Here is a 17,543-nt window from a genome sequence, read left to right as displayed (position 1 = left end):
GCCATAGAGCTGCTGCAGAAGGCGGCATACGATTTCACTTGACTGACAAACAGACATAAGCAAAGTGTTTGTTGCTGGCCATATCCCTCAAGTGACTTTCTAAGCGGTGTCCGAATGCCTGCAACATGAAAAATGTGGAGCGAAGGCAGTGCAGCCATCAGCCAGTAGCCAGCTAGAAGGTAGTAGCCACTCGCAATAACAGTTCAATGCTATTATCTGCGGAGTATTGGCATCGAATCCCCCATTTATTGAGATCGGAACTCGTAAAATACTGGGGTGTACTGTCTGCCACTTTACAAGCCACCTGAACCGGTGAAAAAAAATATATATATTAAAGTTCGTGGAACCAATTTGGATAAGCGGATTGAAATGGTTTTGTAATATCAGGCATGTTTTTTGTTGTTTTATTGATAAGATTGGAATGAAAATATATATTTTTTTAATCAGTTAAGATAGGTATTTAAGAGTTCACTTATCAAAGAACTTCTCATAGTGTCATATCACTCTTACGTGTTCGATATGGCCCATAAGTTTTAGCACCACCCACTACCCACCAACCACCACCCAACCCATTTGGGTGGAACCACCCACCGGCCTTCAACTTGTGTCCAGTGTAGTGCGCTCACAAATATTGTCGCACACAACTCATAAAAAGCCCATTTATAACTGTTAACTTGTACAAAAGTATTTACAGACGATTTAGCAGCTCGCAGAATTACAGCCATCGCCACACAATTGCAATTGTTTATTTGTGTTTACTGCCCTGCTCCCGATAGCCCCGCCCAAACCGTCCTAGCCTTCTTTTCGCAGCAACCATTTCTTCTGCTTTGGCAACTACTCCATCTCCCTTTTGGTAGCAATAAAAAGTGTTGTTATTTGTACAATGTTGTTTGTGCGAGCCAGAGTGTGTTTTTTGTTTTGTTTGCCATTATTGTTGGTATTATTACAGTTGTTGTTGCTTTTTAGTGGCCAGCACAGCTGTTGCTGACACGCAGAATTCAATGCAACTAGAGCCAACAAAAATAATAAAAACCAAAAATGTAGAAAACAAATAAAGCACCAGCAGCTAAATTCATAGAGAGTGCGCTCTCGAAAGGGGGGATTCAAAGTTTGCTATTATCCCATGAGTGAATGAACACAAAGAACACATTTCGGCAGGTGTTAAGTGGTTTGTTCCACCCAAAAGAATCAAAAATGTAATACTCCAATCTACACAATAACAAATACCCATTGAGTCCTTATAATATAAACATTTTAAATTGAAATGAGGGTATTTAATGATAATTCTAATTCAATAATTAGCTAGTATTTCCCCGAGGTGTTATATTATACCTAGAAGTTAAATTTCAATGCTCCTATTTATTTTAAAAACAACAATTACAATATTACAATACAAAGGAAAAGTAAACAAATGCACTTTATCTCTTGGCCAACAGAGTGCAGTGGCGTTTATAAATGAGAAAATGGGTTATGAAAAACAATTTGAAAAGATATTAAATTTATGCCGGTCCCTGCCCCTGGGCTGTTGTAAAATTTTATATGCATGGCCACTGTCAGCGGAATTTCTCATATTGATTTTGCTTTAAATAATAAAAACGTTTTTTTTCTTATTTCTGTGTATCTTTCAGGTTGCAGCGCTTAATGGCCGATGGATAAAGTGAGGTAAGTGAAACAAAGAGCGAAAAATAGTTTTTTATCGGCTCGGCTTATTAAAAATAGCGTCTAAAAAAAGCTTAATGTGCATGGACAGGCTGCTGTTGCGAGGCTTGTTGTAGCATTTTTTAAGAATTGGGACAACAAGGCGCATAAATAACCGACATGCCGGCAAAAATGTAAAAAAAATCAAGAAAATGCCTGTAAAAACTAAGCGAAACTCGACAAGACTGCACTAAGAATAGTAAACAAGCTAAAATGCACTGTAAAAAATATTAAAATTTTAAATAAATTTGACAAAACAGAAAGGTTTTAACTTGATCTTTGGAGCTAAGAGTAGCTGGTTATTGTTGGAAACCTTTTTAAAGGTAATCCCCATTTCCGGCAGTGATCTTTGTTGACTTTAGTAGTGGGAGGTGTAAAGGAACCAGTGTGCGTGCAAAGGAATCGCGGCTAAATGCGAGTGCTAAGATGAAACCCATCCCCCTCTGCCGCCCCCTCCTGTCACCTTCAGCGGTCCCCACTCAAACCACAGTGGGAGCAAAAAGAAAGCGCACATACCGGTTTTCCACGGCCCAGAGACAGTACACGGGGACAGGTTTATTTTCCCGTTGGGACTCTGTGACAAATCAAGCGCGAAGCGAGAGCGAAGACAACAACCGCGGCCAGGAGGCAAAAAACAACATGAGCGCGAAAACGTCAATGGCCAGGAAAATTCTGGCAGGGGGAGTAGGGAGGAAAGGTGGAAAGCGGCCAGCAGCAGAGATGGCAACAGCTGCGTAATGGCAGCAGGAAATTGAAAAAAAGAAAGAAAAACCTGCCGCACTCACCTTTGGGCTGCTTCTGCTTCTGTTGCACTTCCTTGTCAGTTCTTGGCGCGTTTTTTTTCCAGCAAGGGGTACTCGTAGAAAATATGGGTGCATTTACGGAAACTTCAGTTGAAATAACAGAATATTTTTTATTTATAGCAAAAAAAAATATATAAAGATTTTCCCTAATTTATTTAATTTTAATTTCATTTTATTTGGGTATTGATTTATTTATGATTTTATCCAAAATATTAAAAGCTTTACAAAAGAAATAATACATGGAATATATACTTGTATCCCTTTTTGCATTCTGAAACTGACAGAAGTCCAATTAAGTTTTAATTGGCCATATTTTTCCTATTTTAGTGGGTATTTTTAATTCGATTTTCTGCAGTGTCGGTGTTAGTTAGCCGGAATGCTTTTGACAGTTTTTCCCACCTCGGCCGTCTAGCAGCGAGTGCCAAAAGTCAAGCACTTTGGCTTGTCTTGGCCGCGATCTTTCCAATTGTGGCTTTGTCAGGGAAGCTTTTCTCTTAACCATTGAATCTAGTTAGGCCTCTGAAACCCATCACAAACAAGACTTCTTAACTTCTTTTTCATATTAGTATTTTTATTAAAAGTAAAACATGACTTAGTTAGTAAAAACAACTATTAATATTAGGATTTAGGAAACTATTTTCGCTATCACATTTGAAGGAACTCTGGGTTTCTTAGGAATTATTTCCATAGTTTATTCTAAATACGCAGTTTTTGTCTCTGTGCTGATATCTGATATCTTAAAGCTTGCCCATTTGCTCGAGATGTTGGCGTTGTCGCTGCTGCTGCTTCTCGAGTTGCCGCTGCATACTGCGCTTCAATCTGTCGCGATATTCCCGCTCCCGGTTTAGGGCGCTGCTCTGCTGGATGCTCGCCTCGGCATCAAAGTTGGGGTCAAAGGCCGACTCCCACTGCCGGCGCTGCTGCAGCTGGATGAGCTCGTTTGTCAACTGCAGCTTGGTGCTGGCAATTCGCATCAGCCGGCGCTTGGGACGCCCCAGCTCCCGGCGGTGCAGATAGAGGGCATAGCTCACCGATGGTTCTGTCATTTTCCAGGATGTATCTTTGCAGCCGTACGAGTTCCTCTTACTTGCTATGCAAATCGAAACGAATCTGAACGTTCTCCTTACTCTCCGCCCGTTGGAGGCCAAATGATGCAATCTGTGCGTGTGCGGGCGGCTTTTAAGGCTGCCAGGTAGATGGATTGCTGGATCCAGGTAGGACCTGTAGGGCCGCGAGCTGTCTTAGGTATGCAAAAATCGTGAATTTATTGAACTAACCACCGGTGTAACTGAAGAGCTCAATTAGCTGGCTGGCAGGGTATCGGGAAATGGGAGGCTGGAGAGCTATGGGCTGGATGGGAAATGTACCCGCTCTTACCTGCGGGTAATCTCGTGCTGCAACTTGGACTGATTACATTTTCCGACTCAGATGCTGCTGTTGTTTTTAGTAGTGGCACTAGTGTCATTTGCCAGCAGGCAGTCGGGAGCAGTCGCGGAGCCAAACTCCAGGTTCAATGCAAATGCGCTTTGCATGTTGCCGCTAATTGGCAACGGTTGTCGATGCCACTATTCTCTAGGCGGCACATTCGATTTCCTCTATTCTGCACTTGCAGAAAATACTAATGATGTAATATTAGCTGGAAGTTATGGAACTATCTAGCCATAAAAGCAAATATATTGTAGATCCCTAAAAGACTTTATTTGAAATCAATTTTGAAGCTTGATTTGTAAATCCCAAAAAATTAATATGAATATAGCTATCTCAAGATGCCTCAACACTATTTTTGACTTGATACATTAATCACCATTCTAAAAGATACCCACTCAACCAATTTGTTCTCATTTCCGAGAGCCAGCCTTGTCATTAAACCTTTTTGTACTAGTGTAGACTCGAAGTTCTTTTTTCACCTCGACGTGGCCTGCATGATTAATGAATGCCGTTATGCTTTTACGGTTCGGATCGTATCGGACCAGAGCGGATCGGGACAGCTGGCAGCGGTACGCAGCCCTGCGGAGCGGTACGCGTTTAGTGTCCATGTGTGTAATTCGAACGCATGCGTCGCTGCCTCGAAAAGGTGTTGCATAAGTCGGTGCCATAAAACTGAACCGGCATAAAAACAATAAAACACCAGCAAATTAGAAATTACCTTTATGTGCAATACCAGCCAACATACAACACACAGCAACAGAAAAAATAAAATTAGAGAAGCAAGAAAAAATGGTAACAAATTTACACACAATGGGCAGTTAGTATGGCCAAGGGAGGCGTTGGGAGGGTTGGGGCGTGGTTGGGGCAATGTCTTGTGGCAGGGCGTGGCATTACATCAGAGATATATCTCATTAAGCCGGGCTTAATCGGAACTGTAGTTTCCAAGGCAGTGCGGAAATGAGCACGCGTGTGCATGAAGATACAAATGTATCTGGAAAGTGATTTCCTTTTATTTTCTGTCGGGAATGAGACGGAGCTGATGCAGCTGCCACTAATTAACCCACATGGCTCGCAAGGAGTGTGAAGTGTTCTCTATTTTTCATCCCAGCTTGTCCGGCATGAAAAACTTTGTATCCCAGCTCAGTTGCATTACAATGTTATCCAAATGACAATACGCAAAATATTTCCACTCATTTTCCACACCGTCCGAATCCCTCTCCTTTCTGAAACTTTTCCGGGCGGAGGAGACAAATTTCCCAACTAGCAGCATCTACATGTTACAACAAAAAATTTTATTTTATGTATTTGTGGACACAGGGTAGAATAAGCAAAAAGGGCATCAAAAATATAACAAAACAGGGAAAACAAAAAATGTTTTCCACTTCAAAATGCACATAAATAATAAATGGAACTAGCCAAACGGCCGGCCGGAGAGGACGGGACAAAAGGACAACCGGACGGACACGGCTCGGAACCAGAAACAAAAGCGAATCGAGAACTGAAAACTCAGAACTGAGAGAACGGAAAATGTTGGTCACCATCAGCTTTTGTTTTTCGGACATTGGACTTTTCTCTGGCAACTGTTAATAATGAAAGCGCTCGCAAAAATTATGAAATTAATTTTCAAATTTTAATTATGCAACAGTGCTGGGGCAGTGGCAGTTGCAAGCAACTTCCAGCTCCTCAAAATGTAAATTGACCCACCACCACCACCACCCCACAACACACACACACTCCAGGCTCACTGAATTCAGGATGCTGAAAGTTTCCATTACCGCTCTTGGCCCTTTTGTGATGGCACCACCCAACCACCAGCCACCCCCATTGGATTAGCATTGACAATGCAGCTGCACCAAGGGGTCCACAGCACCACCGACCCACCATCAATTCAATTGGGGCCGGGCACACGCATCCGTGAGATTCTGGCCGGGTGTTCGGCTTTGATTAGAGTTAAGCCCCAAATTAGTTGCCACTGCCGCTGGGTCATTTGACGGGATGACCTTTAGGCCTCCATATTAATGCTTCCTCTGTCGGCCGCTGTTAGAGTGCGCTGGCCATGGGAACTGTTGCGGGTTCTTTGATGAAGTCATCGAGCTGGTACAGGAAACAAACTACCGGTGGCTATTTATTTTGTAATTTGTAATTATGAGTATTAAAGAGAATATTATATTTTTTTTAAATATTAGTTTTTTAAAGGTTAACATAGCCAATAAACGCAATTTTAATGGTCTATTTATAGTTATAAATAATGTGATTCCTAACTTTTAAAAATGTATAAAAAAAATCTTTTTGAAGGAAATAAAAAATCAGTAACTGCCTAACTAGAATTGTTACAAGGTTCACGCCAAACAGTTCTGAATGAAAACGCTTCATACACCACCAGAACTCTGACCTTAAAATAAATTTGTAAAGGCATCCGACTGTCGGATGTGGTTAATCCAGCTCAAGGGGACTTTGGGTCAGGTTTAGAATATCGTTAGGACCAGCAGCCGCACACTGGCACACCATCCCGTGCACCATATGCTGTAAACAATCCGAGTGTTAATCGTTTTGATTCCACGGCAGCTGACAGCCGGACAAGGCTGAGAACAATAACAAGTTGGGACGAGCTCCGGGGCTACGAGGAAGAGAGCTAGAGCAGCGCTTCCGAAACTTAGTTGATGCCAACTTATTAGCGAACACCGTTTAATGGGTCCAATTAATGTCAACCAAGTTGGCCGGCCGGGCGCGCTCATGGCTTTCTGGGCGAATTTCAGTAGGCGCCTTTGGGCCAAGTGAAATTTACTTGAAACGAAAGTTTTGCTGGCCATTGATTGGCTCGCTCCGTTGCACGCGAACAAAAAGCCAAGACCAAGTCGAAAACTTTTTCGGATTGAACATTTGTAGAAATGCATAAAAATTAATTAACAAGCAGATGCCGCACCGCTCGGTTTTAGCAGAAATTATTACTAGCCGAGAGGAGCAGGGGATGCCGGGGGCACATTGGCTGAAAAGCTGAGGAAAAATTAAAGCAAAAGCATAAGAATTTTTAATTGGCTTTTCTGCTTCATCTTCTCGCTGCTTTGTTGCCATTATTCCTGTTGTATTTGTTGTGTTTCCTACTCAATGCCGGCCTCGTCATCGTCGACTTCTCGCACATTTAAGCCTAATTAACTTTCTACTTAGAGCTCAGTTTTCATCTTCTCTCGATGCTGCATAGAGTCGATTTACACTGCCGGAAAAAGTGCTATACCAGAGTGTGAAATAAAAGAATACCATTTGTTGACCATTTGTTTTAGGGGGTTTGTTTTAGGAGCTTTGTGAGACCCCCTCTTGAATTCCCCGCTCTTTTCAAAATCTTTGAATGGCAAAGAAAGTCTTTTTTGAAGTTCCTTAGATCGCTGGCACTTTCCAAGTTCATCCTATTTTCTTTTGATTCGAGTTCCCTCCTTAGATTCGGGTGTTTGTGCATTTTGCATTGTTGGCTTTTTGTTTTTAGCCTTATTGTTTGGCCCGCCTTTGGTAGCTGGCTCGGCCGCCGCCTTTCGCACTGCGTCAACTTCTAATTTCAGCTGGAGCCTCCACTGTCCGCAGTCCGCTGTAAAGACGATGATGATGCCAGGGCCAAGCGCAGAATTTCTGCTGCTCCGAAGTGGCTAACAAGGTGAAAAGTAGGTGAATGTTAAGCAGTCGACGGCACCAGCACCAGCAGCAGCACCAGCAGCAACAACAACAATGTTAGGAAAACAAAAGAAAAATGGCAACAACACTAACAATGACAAAGAGTAAACAACATTTAGCGAAAGAGTGTTGGAGAGAAAAAACAACACACACCATACCAACAAAGCCAAGACAAAACGTGCCAAAAAGGGTTAGAGCCAAAAACAAAAGACAAACAAACAAACATATTAACGTAAAATGTTGTTGGACCGCCGATGTTGTTGATGGCTCCGATAAGTTTGATGCTGCTGCTCCGGGAACTTGGTCGGAGCGGCACTTCTGGGAGCCGGGTCTGGAATCTTCTGCCTCTTCGTGCTACATTTCGGCGGCCCTCACCGGAAGTGCACATTAAGCGTTTTTAATTTCCAGCTTCGCACAACTCGCAAACTGTTTGCCAAGCAGCCAGGCGGCAGTCGAGGAAAGCGAAAGGCGCGGGTGTGGCTGGAAAGTGTTGCTGCTGTCTTGGCCTCGCACAAATCATTTTGACTCATTCAGAAGCTGTCAACAAAGAAAAAAGAACAGTGGGAGTGGGAATATTTTATTCACACGTTTAAGACAAGTTTTGGAGACTATGGAAAAATGAAATTTTTATTTAGTTCTTTATTAAAATTTTCACAAATGTGTGATATGTAGAACTCTTAGACTTGTGATTTCATTAATGATATTAAACTACCATCCAAGGACACCTTCACAGTGTGGATGATGTGAACTGAAAGTCTGAGACTTCCTGACCTTGAAAGATAGCGCGAAAGGATGATAATCCAGTGCCAGAATTGCGTGCAGTTATTATGCGTTCAGTTCCCAGATTCATACAAAGTCATTGGCTTAATTTCTTTGTCTGTCGAAGAAAATACAATGGATGGCGAGATATGGAAAATGCACGTAAATGAATGCAGTTACTAAGATATACCCGTAAACGTATATTATTTTTTGTTAAAAGCATGTATGGGAGTTCACATGCTATCCACTTTTTGCTTTTTTTCATGCCCATTGTATGTTCCATGCGAACGATGAGCTTACATTTTGTGTTTTCGACAGGGGCTAAGCTGAAAAATTCACAAAAATCTTCATAAAAGATTTTCGTGCGAAAAATTTGATTAAACCTTCGCGCTTGCAGAACCCAATTGGTTTTTACATAATGATCAGATTTAACAAAATTTAATTACTGTTTTTGCAAAAAGCTTCACTTTAGTTCGCTCGCTGACTTTGACATTAATCATTAGTGTAGTGTGTTGACTGGCCGTGAAGTGTTGGCCAGAGCTGATGGAGTTGATGGGCCACTAACGGACATTAGCAAACAGATTTAAAAACTATTTGCCAAGCAAATGTGCAACTAACTGCATTTACCGAACACAGCTTGAATTATTCATGACTGCCTGCGAGGATAGCGGCTCTAATGCACTGTTAAATTAAATTTGAAAATTGGAAAATTCTAAAATTGTCAGAAAAATGGTTTCTGAAAAATAGTTTTATCTTTAAGGTGCCCATTTTTAACCATAGTTTTCTAACAGAAATGTAGTGGAAAATGGCACTGAAATATTACCATTTTTTAATTAATTTTCTACCTTAAATATGAACTAACTAATTTCCTTTTATTCTTTCCGTGCTCAACTTAGTGGAGCCCAATAGCGTTTTTCCAATTTTAACGATTCAGTGAAAATGTCACATAGATTACGTGACTTTGATGCGATTGACTCGGTGGCGAGATTTATGCGTGCCCCGGTTGACAGGTGGGCGTGGTCGGTGGGCTTGGTTTCGTTTTGGTTTGCTTTGGTTTCTGGCCCTCACGAACGTGCGTTGCCAGCAATTAGGAGGAAAAAAATAGAAAGAAACTGCGGAAAGCCAGCAATAGCCGAGCGGCGCCCACAACTAATTTGAATGCCTTGGCGTGTGTGTTTGCCAGTTATCCGGACGCTTCGCTGACTCCAAAGCCCGGACACTGGAGCCCCGATGCCCCAAGCCCCAAGCCCGAAGCCCGGAGTGATACATCCAGTGAAATGGCGAGTGAGTGAAAGATCACGACCGAAAAGTTGGCAGCGAAGGCGGCACATGAAAGTTTACGACGTCGCATCAGCAAAATGGGCAAAAATTGTTGGTGGCGGTGGTGCTGGCGCTGTTGTTGTGCCAGCTATTTGCTATGTTTCTTTCATTTATATGTATATTTCTTTCTCCTCTCAACATACTAGCGTCGAAACTTAATGGCCGAAAGAAAAGCGAAACTTACGAAAAAGTGAAAACCTTAAGTGGGCGCGGGCTCGTAAGAATTCTTTAATCGGCGTTGAGAAGTGGAACGGGCCACTTTGAGTGTTAAAACCTTTTTTGACTTTAATGGGCCTGGTTTTGGTTGAGCTACTGCCTCACAAAAATGTTTACATTATAACAGTTTTATTATTTCAAAAAAAATCGGTTCTGTTACCACTTTAACACAGGAGTATAGAGTTGAAAAGAATTAAGTTCAAGTAATGTTTTTAGGGAAGGTTTTCCCTTTCTCGTAATCGATACTTCCTTAAATCCCTTCTTAAAAAACTTCAAACTAATAAGTAAAAGGCTTTCATGTCGCTTCTTAAAATTTAATACATAATGTTGCAACATTTTTAGCTTCTACTTACCTCGTCAAACATTTGAAAGGCTTCCATTTCCGTTCCCAATACCCTAGGTGACTTGTTTTCCACCACCGAGAACTTGGCTTTGTGGGATGTGTTTGTCTTTCATTTCATGGAGGAGGGGCAGTTTCCTTTTCATTTTTTCCTCGCAATTTGTCGTCGGCATTTGTCCAATTTTCTTTCTGCGTAATGCAAAGAATTGCAAATGTTAAGCATACGCAGCGTTGTCACGACATCTGAAACGGAATTGCAATGCATTAGGTTTTTGTTTCGGGAATTGCTGGAATAGGGCGTGGAACCCCGCCCAAATGTTTTAATATGCTGTGTTTTGTTGGGCCATTTGCAACATTCTTGTAGCCGGCACCCACTCACTCGTTCACTCATTCATTCATTCATTTATTCGTTGCACTCGTGCAACTTTCATTCATTCAAAACGCTACACTGGGGGGCGAAAAACGCAAGTAGAAAAAAATTGTAAATAAAAAGCGCAAAGGCTGAAACATAAAGAATTCGCCATGCACACATATATATATAAATACTCCTTTGGCTGGAATTGTGGGAGGGCATTCGCCACCCACTCCCACTCAGTTTATCCAGACCCAGACCAGACTCAGATACAGATACAGTTGTAGATGCAGCTATAGATTCAGATGCAGACAGGCATTCCTTTGCCGGCAGCAGGGGAGGAGCATTTTTCTGCACAATTTATGTCTTTTAATGAAAATTGTGGAACGAGCGAAATATATGCTGGGCTAAAATAAAAAATGTTAAATCAAAAAGAAATGCAAAAAATGGCGCTCAACACGCTAATAACTTTTGAAAAGAAAATGTGCAACATACAAATTTATGTACCACGGACTTTGTATATACGGCGTATGTTGGGCCATAAGTCACGCCCTGGGGTGGGGGACCTCCCAAAAGCAAGTGTTGGGCCTTTTGTAGGGCCCCTTACCAAATTAGTGTGCCATTTATAGAAAAGCATTATGGCGGAATGTGGAAGGGAGGCGAAGGGCGTCGCGGCTACTTTGCTTTGGGCATTTGCGGCTTTAAACTCTGGCCCAGACATTGGTCAGCCAATTTGCCTTTTCGCCTTGGCTAATTATATATCATTGGCGGCGCGCACATGCTGGGCCTGGTCGCCATTAGTCAAATGGGGGAAAGATATAAGGCAGGCCACTGAAAAACAGGTCATCAATTAGCCCGGTTTATGGTTACTGCAATCACTGGCAGCTCGACTCAGAAGAGTTAGTATAAAACGATCTTTAGTCAGCTAGTTGCACATTAACCTCAAATGGCCGATGATAAGTGCCTGCAAACATAATTCCATTATTAATTTTACGACTCTGTCTAAAGCATTTCACGGCTGAGACCGAAACAAAGCAAATCCATTAACGAAATTAGAAAGAATGAAGCGTCGAACAAAAAGTGTTGGCCAGACAAAAGCCGATAATGCCGGACCACTAAGCCAAAAACGGTATCTTCGGTGGTAGTGGCAGCCGCCCAGCGTCATTTTCCCAGCTCTGGCTTGATGTCTGCCATTTCCTTTGAGTACTCCAAAACTGAAATTAGCCGTTGTTTGCTTAAATCCACATTGAATTAATTCAATTGTGGCTCAGAGTCGAAAGGCAAGCGCTTAGACCACGTCTTAAATGCAGACGATTAATAACTTAATTGCGGCTTATTCGTTATACTCCAATTTAGGCTTTCGACTTTCTACTTAAACTATTTTTTAGTTGGTCGAGAATTTCTTTGATAGGAAATCCCCAAAAGTTGTAATTAAAATTTTTTATTGTTGTAATATGTGCTGTTGTAATCTGATCTATAGGAATACCCAAAATGCCATTCCTTTTTATATTTCTCTGCCTTCCAATATCTTTCATCTCTGGGGCTTGAGCTTAGGTAAGCTTAGCCTTTATTCCAACTCAATAGCCGACTTTGTATGTGACTCACTATCACCATTTCGATATTTAACCATTACTTACGTGATCGATCGCCACATTTAAGTTAACAATCCACAAAAAACTGGCAAAGGTCAGCAAAGAAGGAAAACAGGCCAGGCAAAAAGTTTGCCAAAGTAATTGAATAACTGAACAAGCAAACTTTAATAGCGGAAGCCACTTGCAACCTCGCGAACAATGGAAGAAAAAACGGAACCCCCGAAAAAAAATCGGCTCATTTTTCAAGTATTTCATTATCTTGACAAAAAGTGCCAGCTCACTGAACCGAAGCGCGGCGAGGTGGGCTAAAACGAAGCAAACCGCCGATCTATTTCTGGCAACATAACACCTCTTGTCTAATTGCCCGTGGGGTCAGTAGACCGGACCCACTAGAAAAAAAACCATAAAACCGAAAGACACTGAGAAGTTAACAAGCCAACGCCATCATCTTTTTATAGCCACAAACATCTTGACACAATCGATTGGGTTATGTCTTGCCACCGCCACAATTAGAGACTGACATTGATATTCGATGTGATTTTGTATACATTTCTGCTTTTGGCCACGCTCATAATTGAGTATTTGTTGCGGTCTCTAGACAGTTATTATTTAAGCTTAGTTCGGACTGGACTCTGATAAAGACAAATACCAAAAACGCAACTCGATTCAACTCGAACCGATTCAAGTCGGTTCAGTTAGCCTTGACTCTTGAGCTTGTTGGCCGCTTGACTTGGCTTTTGTTGTGTTATTGATTCCGAGCCACAGAAATGCGCAACAATGAGAAATAATTGATCACGTTCATGGTCCAATTTGGCAGGGAGTTCGGTTCGGGGGTTGGGGTTTCGACCACTTTTCAGGGTTGCATGTTTTTCTTGGATACACACTTTTTAAGCCTCCTCCCAGATGCCAGTCCGTAATTGTTCCTATAACTATTGTGAAGAAATCTTCAAAATAAGAACTGAAGCTTGTCTGTCTTTAAGCTTCTCTAACTTAAATACATTTTAAAGGATTGTTTAATAATTCTGGTGGATGGAATTGACAGCCTTCTGAAGTATTTTTTATTGCTGTTATTTGGGCTTTTCTTTGGCAATTAGTAGCATTCAAAAATGGCCAAAGGCTGCCTTTCTAGGTTATTATTGTGCTGCTATGGCTGCCTCATCAATGTCGGAAACTTCATTATATCCCTCGGCCAAGTGAGAGGATGCTAGCTCCTGCTCGGCCCCGCTCGGCCCCACTTACTGCAAGCCTTCTGCTTCCGCATATTCTCCATAAACTTGCCATCTTGCAGTGGCCTATAAACCGAAAGTAACACACACTAACACTTTCACATGGATGCAGACATTTAAGACTTGTTCCCTCTTCCTCGTACTTTTTCCTCATTTTTTTACAGGCGTTGACGTTGGCAGCCACGAGAAAAAAAATATATTTGACCTACATCAAGTTTTCAAGTTGCTTGTTTGGGTTTCGTCTTCTTCTCGTTTTGCCTCTTTCTTTTTTTAGTCAGAGGCTTCTTCTCAGCCACCATCATCATCATCATCATCATCACCGTCTTTATCTTTATCATCGTGTTGCTACGCTTTATTTTAGCCAGTACCGGCTCTGCTGGCTCGTTGCAGCTTTAGTTGTTGCTCGTTTCAAACCACAATATTTGCGCATATTTGGTCAACTGCATTTTCTAAGTCCGTCTCTTTCTGGCCATGTCTACCCCACCTCTCTCGGCTTGCGTCTATTTCGGTTTCTGTTTGTCCGCCTGCGACTTGATTGTTTTCAATTTGGTCAGGCATTTTCATTAATTTTTCAGCAGATTGTGTATGTCAGTGTGTCGATGTCTTACCTTCCTATTTTTCCACTCGGCCCACGCATAAAATATTGAAAGACATTCTGCAGGCTTAGGCGATGACCGGCCAAGCGAGCATCAACCCAGTGGCATCCAAAGCGTGGGCCATGTCGCTTGGAAAAATAAATAAGACATAAAAAGTATTACATATTTCAATCCAGTTAAAAGTTTTCATTTGAACTTGAATGAGGTACAGAAAAAAAAGCTAACAGATCTGAAAAAGATAATCAACTTTTGTGTTAAAACGGGCATGATTTAATAAGATATAACTAGTATAATAACTTGTATATTAGAATTTCCCAATTTATAATATTTAATATATATTTAAAGTTTTCTTTTCTGTGCACTACTCACTTCCCAGACAGCACTCAAACTTTGACCAAGTCTGCTATTCAGTCACGCACTCCCCCGCCCACGTGAGCCCATCTTACCTGATTCATAAAAAATTTGAATTTATTTTGGGGGCCAAAATTGTTGTTGTGTCTGTTTTGGTCGGGCTCTGGTCGTGGTCGAAAATTTACATATCCAACCGAGGGCTGCAGTGACTGTAAAATTGCACTGCCAGCCAAGATGCCAGCAGATCAACTGACTTTAAAATTAATTTTCTTACGGGAAATACTAGCGGATTTAAGCTGAATTTAGTTTAATGGAAGATAATTTCAGAGTTTTGTTCGCAGTTTCTTCAGGGTGGGGCGGAGTTTCGGGTTCGTGTACATGCTTTGGAGCATGCTTAGATGTTTTCCATTTTGAAACAACTAAGGAAAGAAAAATAGGTGTAATATTTAGAGATAAATTAAATAGCAACATTGTCAAGTGAATTATTTCCCCGACTTGATGGCGATACTTTAATACCCATTCCTGTTCATGTGATTAACCGTCGGACCAACCGTTCAACATTGCCCAATTTAAACAAGGCCTGGCGGGGGCAGCTCGTGTCGAGTTTTCCTTGGGCAGCGACCAGAGTTTCCATTTCGGCTGGCACTGCCCATAGATCGCTGGCGGTTGTGGGTGTTTTGGGGCAATGCGCTCCACTGCACCTCTCAAAACAGCCCGAGATGCAAATCAGTTGCGAAAGGCCCGGCAAATCTAGAGGCAGCGCCTGCCCCATGCAAATGAGCGCAAAATTAAATAATTAAACCAACGCCACTCGGACAGACACTAGCATGACTCGACGACTGTCGCAGGCTGCAACTGTTGCACAAAGAGAAAAAATACAAATAAAACCAGAAACTGGCACAGCAACTTTTTCTTCGAGCCAGAGTCCGAGACGGACTTGCAGCGTTTCTTTCGTATGTGGAGCGTTAATGAATTGCCATAGCCGAGAGACACGGACTCCGGACTGCGATCCGCTGGCCACATTAGGGTGCCTTGGCAGCGAACCGGATGGGAATGGATTGGAATAGCTGCAAGCCGACTTTGCAATTAAAAGCGGCCAATTGTCGCCTAAGTTGGTCAAGAAAAGTCTTGCCACAGCGATTGCAAATCATTAATATATTAACATTTAATACCGGCTGCTGGACCCGAAGTCCGAATGGCCCACTTGGGTGTCATTCAACCGGATTGCTCTCAGAAATTGCTCATACGCCCCATTGGCCAGTGACTCACTCCCAGTTTACTATCCCGAAAACGAAACGAAAATTACTGACTGATTTTTCGCATATCAGTGCTAAAAAGTCTACAGTGCTGCAATGTGTAAACAATTTCTCTACTCTTCGTTTCAGGTTAGTGGGACACTAACATATAAAAAAAGTATATTTTTCGCTGTCTTGGCCCACAAACTTTGACTCGGGAGTCTTAAGTTCACTCCAGGTAATTGTTTATAATTGGAACTATACAGCGATTTGCTGTGAAATTCAGTTCAGTTTCAGTTCAGGCAAGTTCAGGCGAGTTCAGTTAGAGCGACAAGTAAATTGCCAGAACAGGAATAGCGACTGCCGGCGGCGAGCTGGCAGCAGCGAGAGCAAAACAATTGTGTGCCAGTTTTTATCGCAAAAGAAAAAGTGCTGGAAATAATTGTCTTAAGTAGTTTGAACTTTGCGCATAAAAACAAGCTGAAAAAGGGGCGGGTGGGGCTATGGAGACAAAGAAAGAGGTGACTGAGTTAACTTGGCCAACAGCGGCTAAATGAATCGGTCTCAATGCTCCACAACGCGAACAGCTCATTTTCGTGTCACAGAACTAATGCGTGACATTAGTTTGCGAAGATTTCGAGGTCAGCATAATAAATATGTTCATTATAGAAGAGTATCTAATAATTTGAAGAGTACACCTTACTTTCTCTCGGATAGATCCTACAAATAGCACGCAGGTATTTCCATCATCTCGTTGTGGTTTTTGGAGATCTCGATCACTTGCAAAACATTATAATAATTAGAAATGAAAGTAAAACTGTTGGTTTTGTGCGTGGGGCCATGACCGGGCACAAAAATGTATATCAGCTCGTGGACTGGCCATGATTGGGCAAAAAAAAATCAAGCAAACAAAAATGTTTAAAATATAAATAAACAAATCAACTCATATGGGGGGAAACTGTAAGAGCTTTTTTGTGTGGTAGTTGGAGAGCGTTCTTGAAATTTCAATTCGGTGAATTGTGGATTTTGCACAGTAGCCAATGTACATTGGAATAGTGGTCGGTATGTACGAGCATATGTAAATGTACAAAAATGTTCAAAGTCATAATCGATGACTCCCCAATGTGCGGGCCAACTTTGGCTTAACTCGGCTCAAACTGAAACTCACTTTCTAAAAATGAGTTCAGTTCAATAACAATTTTTGCGCTTGACAGATGAAAATATTCGGCTTGATAAATGATGCCGAGGCGAGGCATACGAAAAAGTACGCAATATATACTATATATACATACATATATAAATAACTATTTTTTGATATATTTTACAGCACGGCATGAGCTCTGAGCCCTGGATTGGAACTTGACTCTTTTAAAATTGATTGCCCACAATTAAAAGTTAAATATTGAAAATTAAAAAGTGAACGCCAAACACTACAAAAAGCTGGCTCGTAAAATTTATGCTTTTTCTGCGAAACACATATACATCATTTTTTTAATAGCTCGTTATTTTATTTGTAGCAATTATTAATGCAAACATGAGAAAAAAGGAAATATTTATATACATTTCATGTAGAAAGCGACAATTTCGTTTGTTGTCCCCTGATTCTTTCAGGTTTATTCCATGCATAAATCATTTCCCCAGTTTTTTTAAAATACACTATTATAATTACATTTTAATTTATGCAAATATGTGTGTATGAAAAATTAGCAGTAGCTCGTTGTTGATACTTTTTTATGTGCGCTTATTTGCTTAAACTAATGACAGGAATCCAGCCAGCAGTCCCGTACTGCACAGAAGAAATAATATTAAAAAAACAAGTTAGTACAAATCCAAAAAGTTTAATGTGTTTAATGCGTTAAGCGGGGAGCAGTGGAAATGGATAACTAATTGTTATAATTATTGGAGTACAGAACCGTTTAAATAATGGCTCTCTTGAAAGAAACCCTGTTTCTTTAATAGTCGTCAGT

At 41.4% G+C, this 17,543-nt stretch overlaps 2 protein-coding genes across 2 annotated transcripts in view; one reads left to right on the top strand and one right to left on the bottom strand.

Annotated features, from left to right (window-relative positions):
• LOC6507717 overlaps positions 1 to 17,543 on the top strand; it is a 101,816-nt gene that overhangs the window by 12,939 nt on the left and 71,334 nt on the right. Inside the window, exon 2 of the mRNA XM_014909938.2 lies at positions 1,629 to 1,662. The gene's annotated coding sequence lies outside the window, so the exon portion shown is untranslated. The remainder of the gene's footprint in view (positions 1 to 1,628; positions 1,663 to 17,543) is intronic.
• Positions 3,052 to 3,728, bottom strand: LOC6507346. The gene has a single exon (XM_001956164.3). The coding sequence runs from the start codon at positions 3,545 to 3,547 to the stop codon at positions 3,239 to 3,241; it is 309 nt and encodes a 102-aa protein (XP_001956200.1). The 5' UTR covers positions 3,548 to 3,728; the 3' UTR covers positions 3,052 to 3,238.

This window comes from Drosophila ananassae, chromosome 2R (genome assembly GCF_017639315.1).
Source record: "Drosophila ananassae strain 14024-0371.13 chromosome 2R, ASM1763931v2, whole genome shotgun sequence".
Classification (NCBI taxonomy): domain Eukaryota; kingdom Metazoa; phylum Arthropoda; class Insecta; order Diptera; family Drosophilidae; genus Drosophila; species Drosophila ananassae.
The sequence above is the reverse complement of the archived record's forward strand: the minus strand, read 5'-3'. Positions and strand labels throughout refer to the sequence as shown.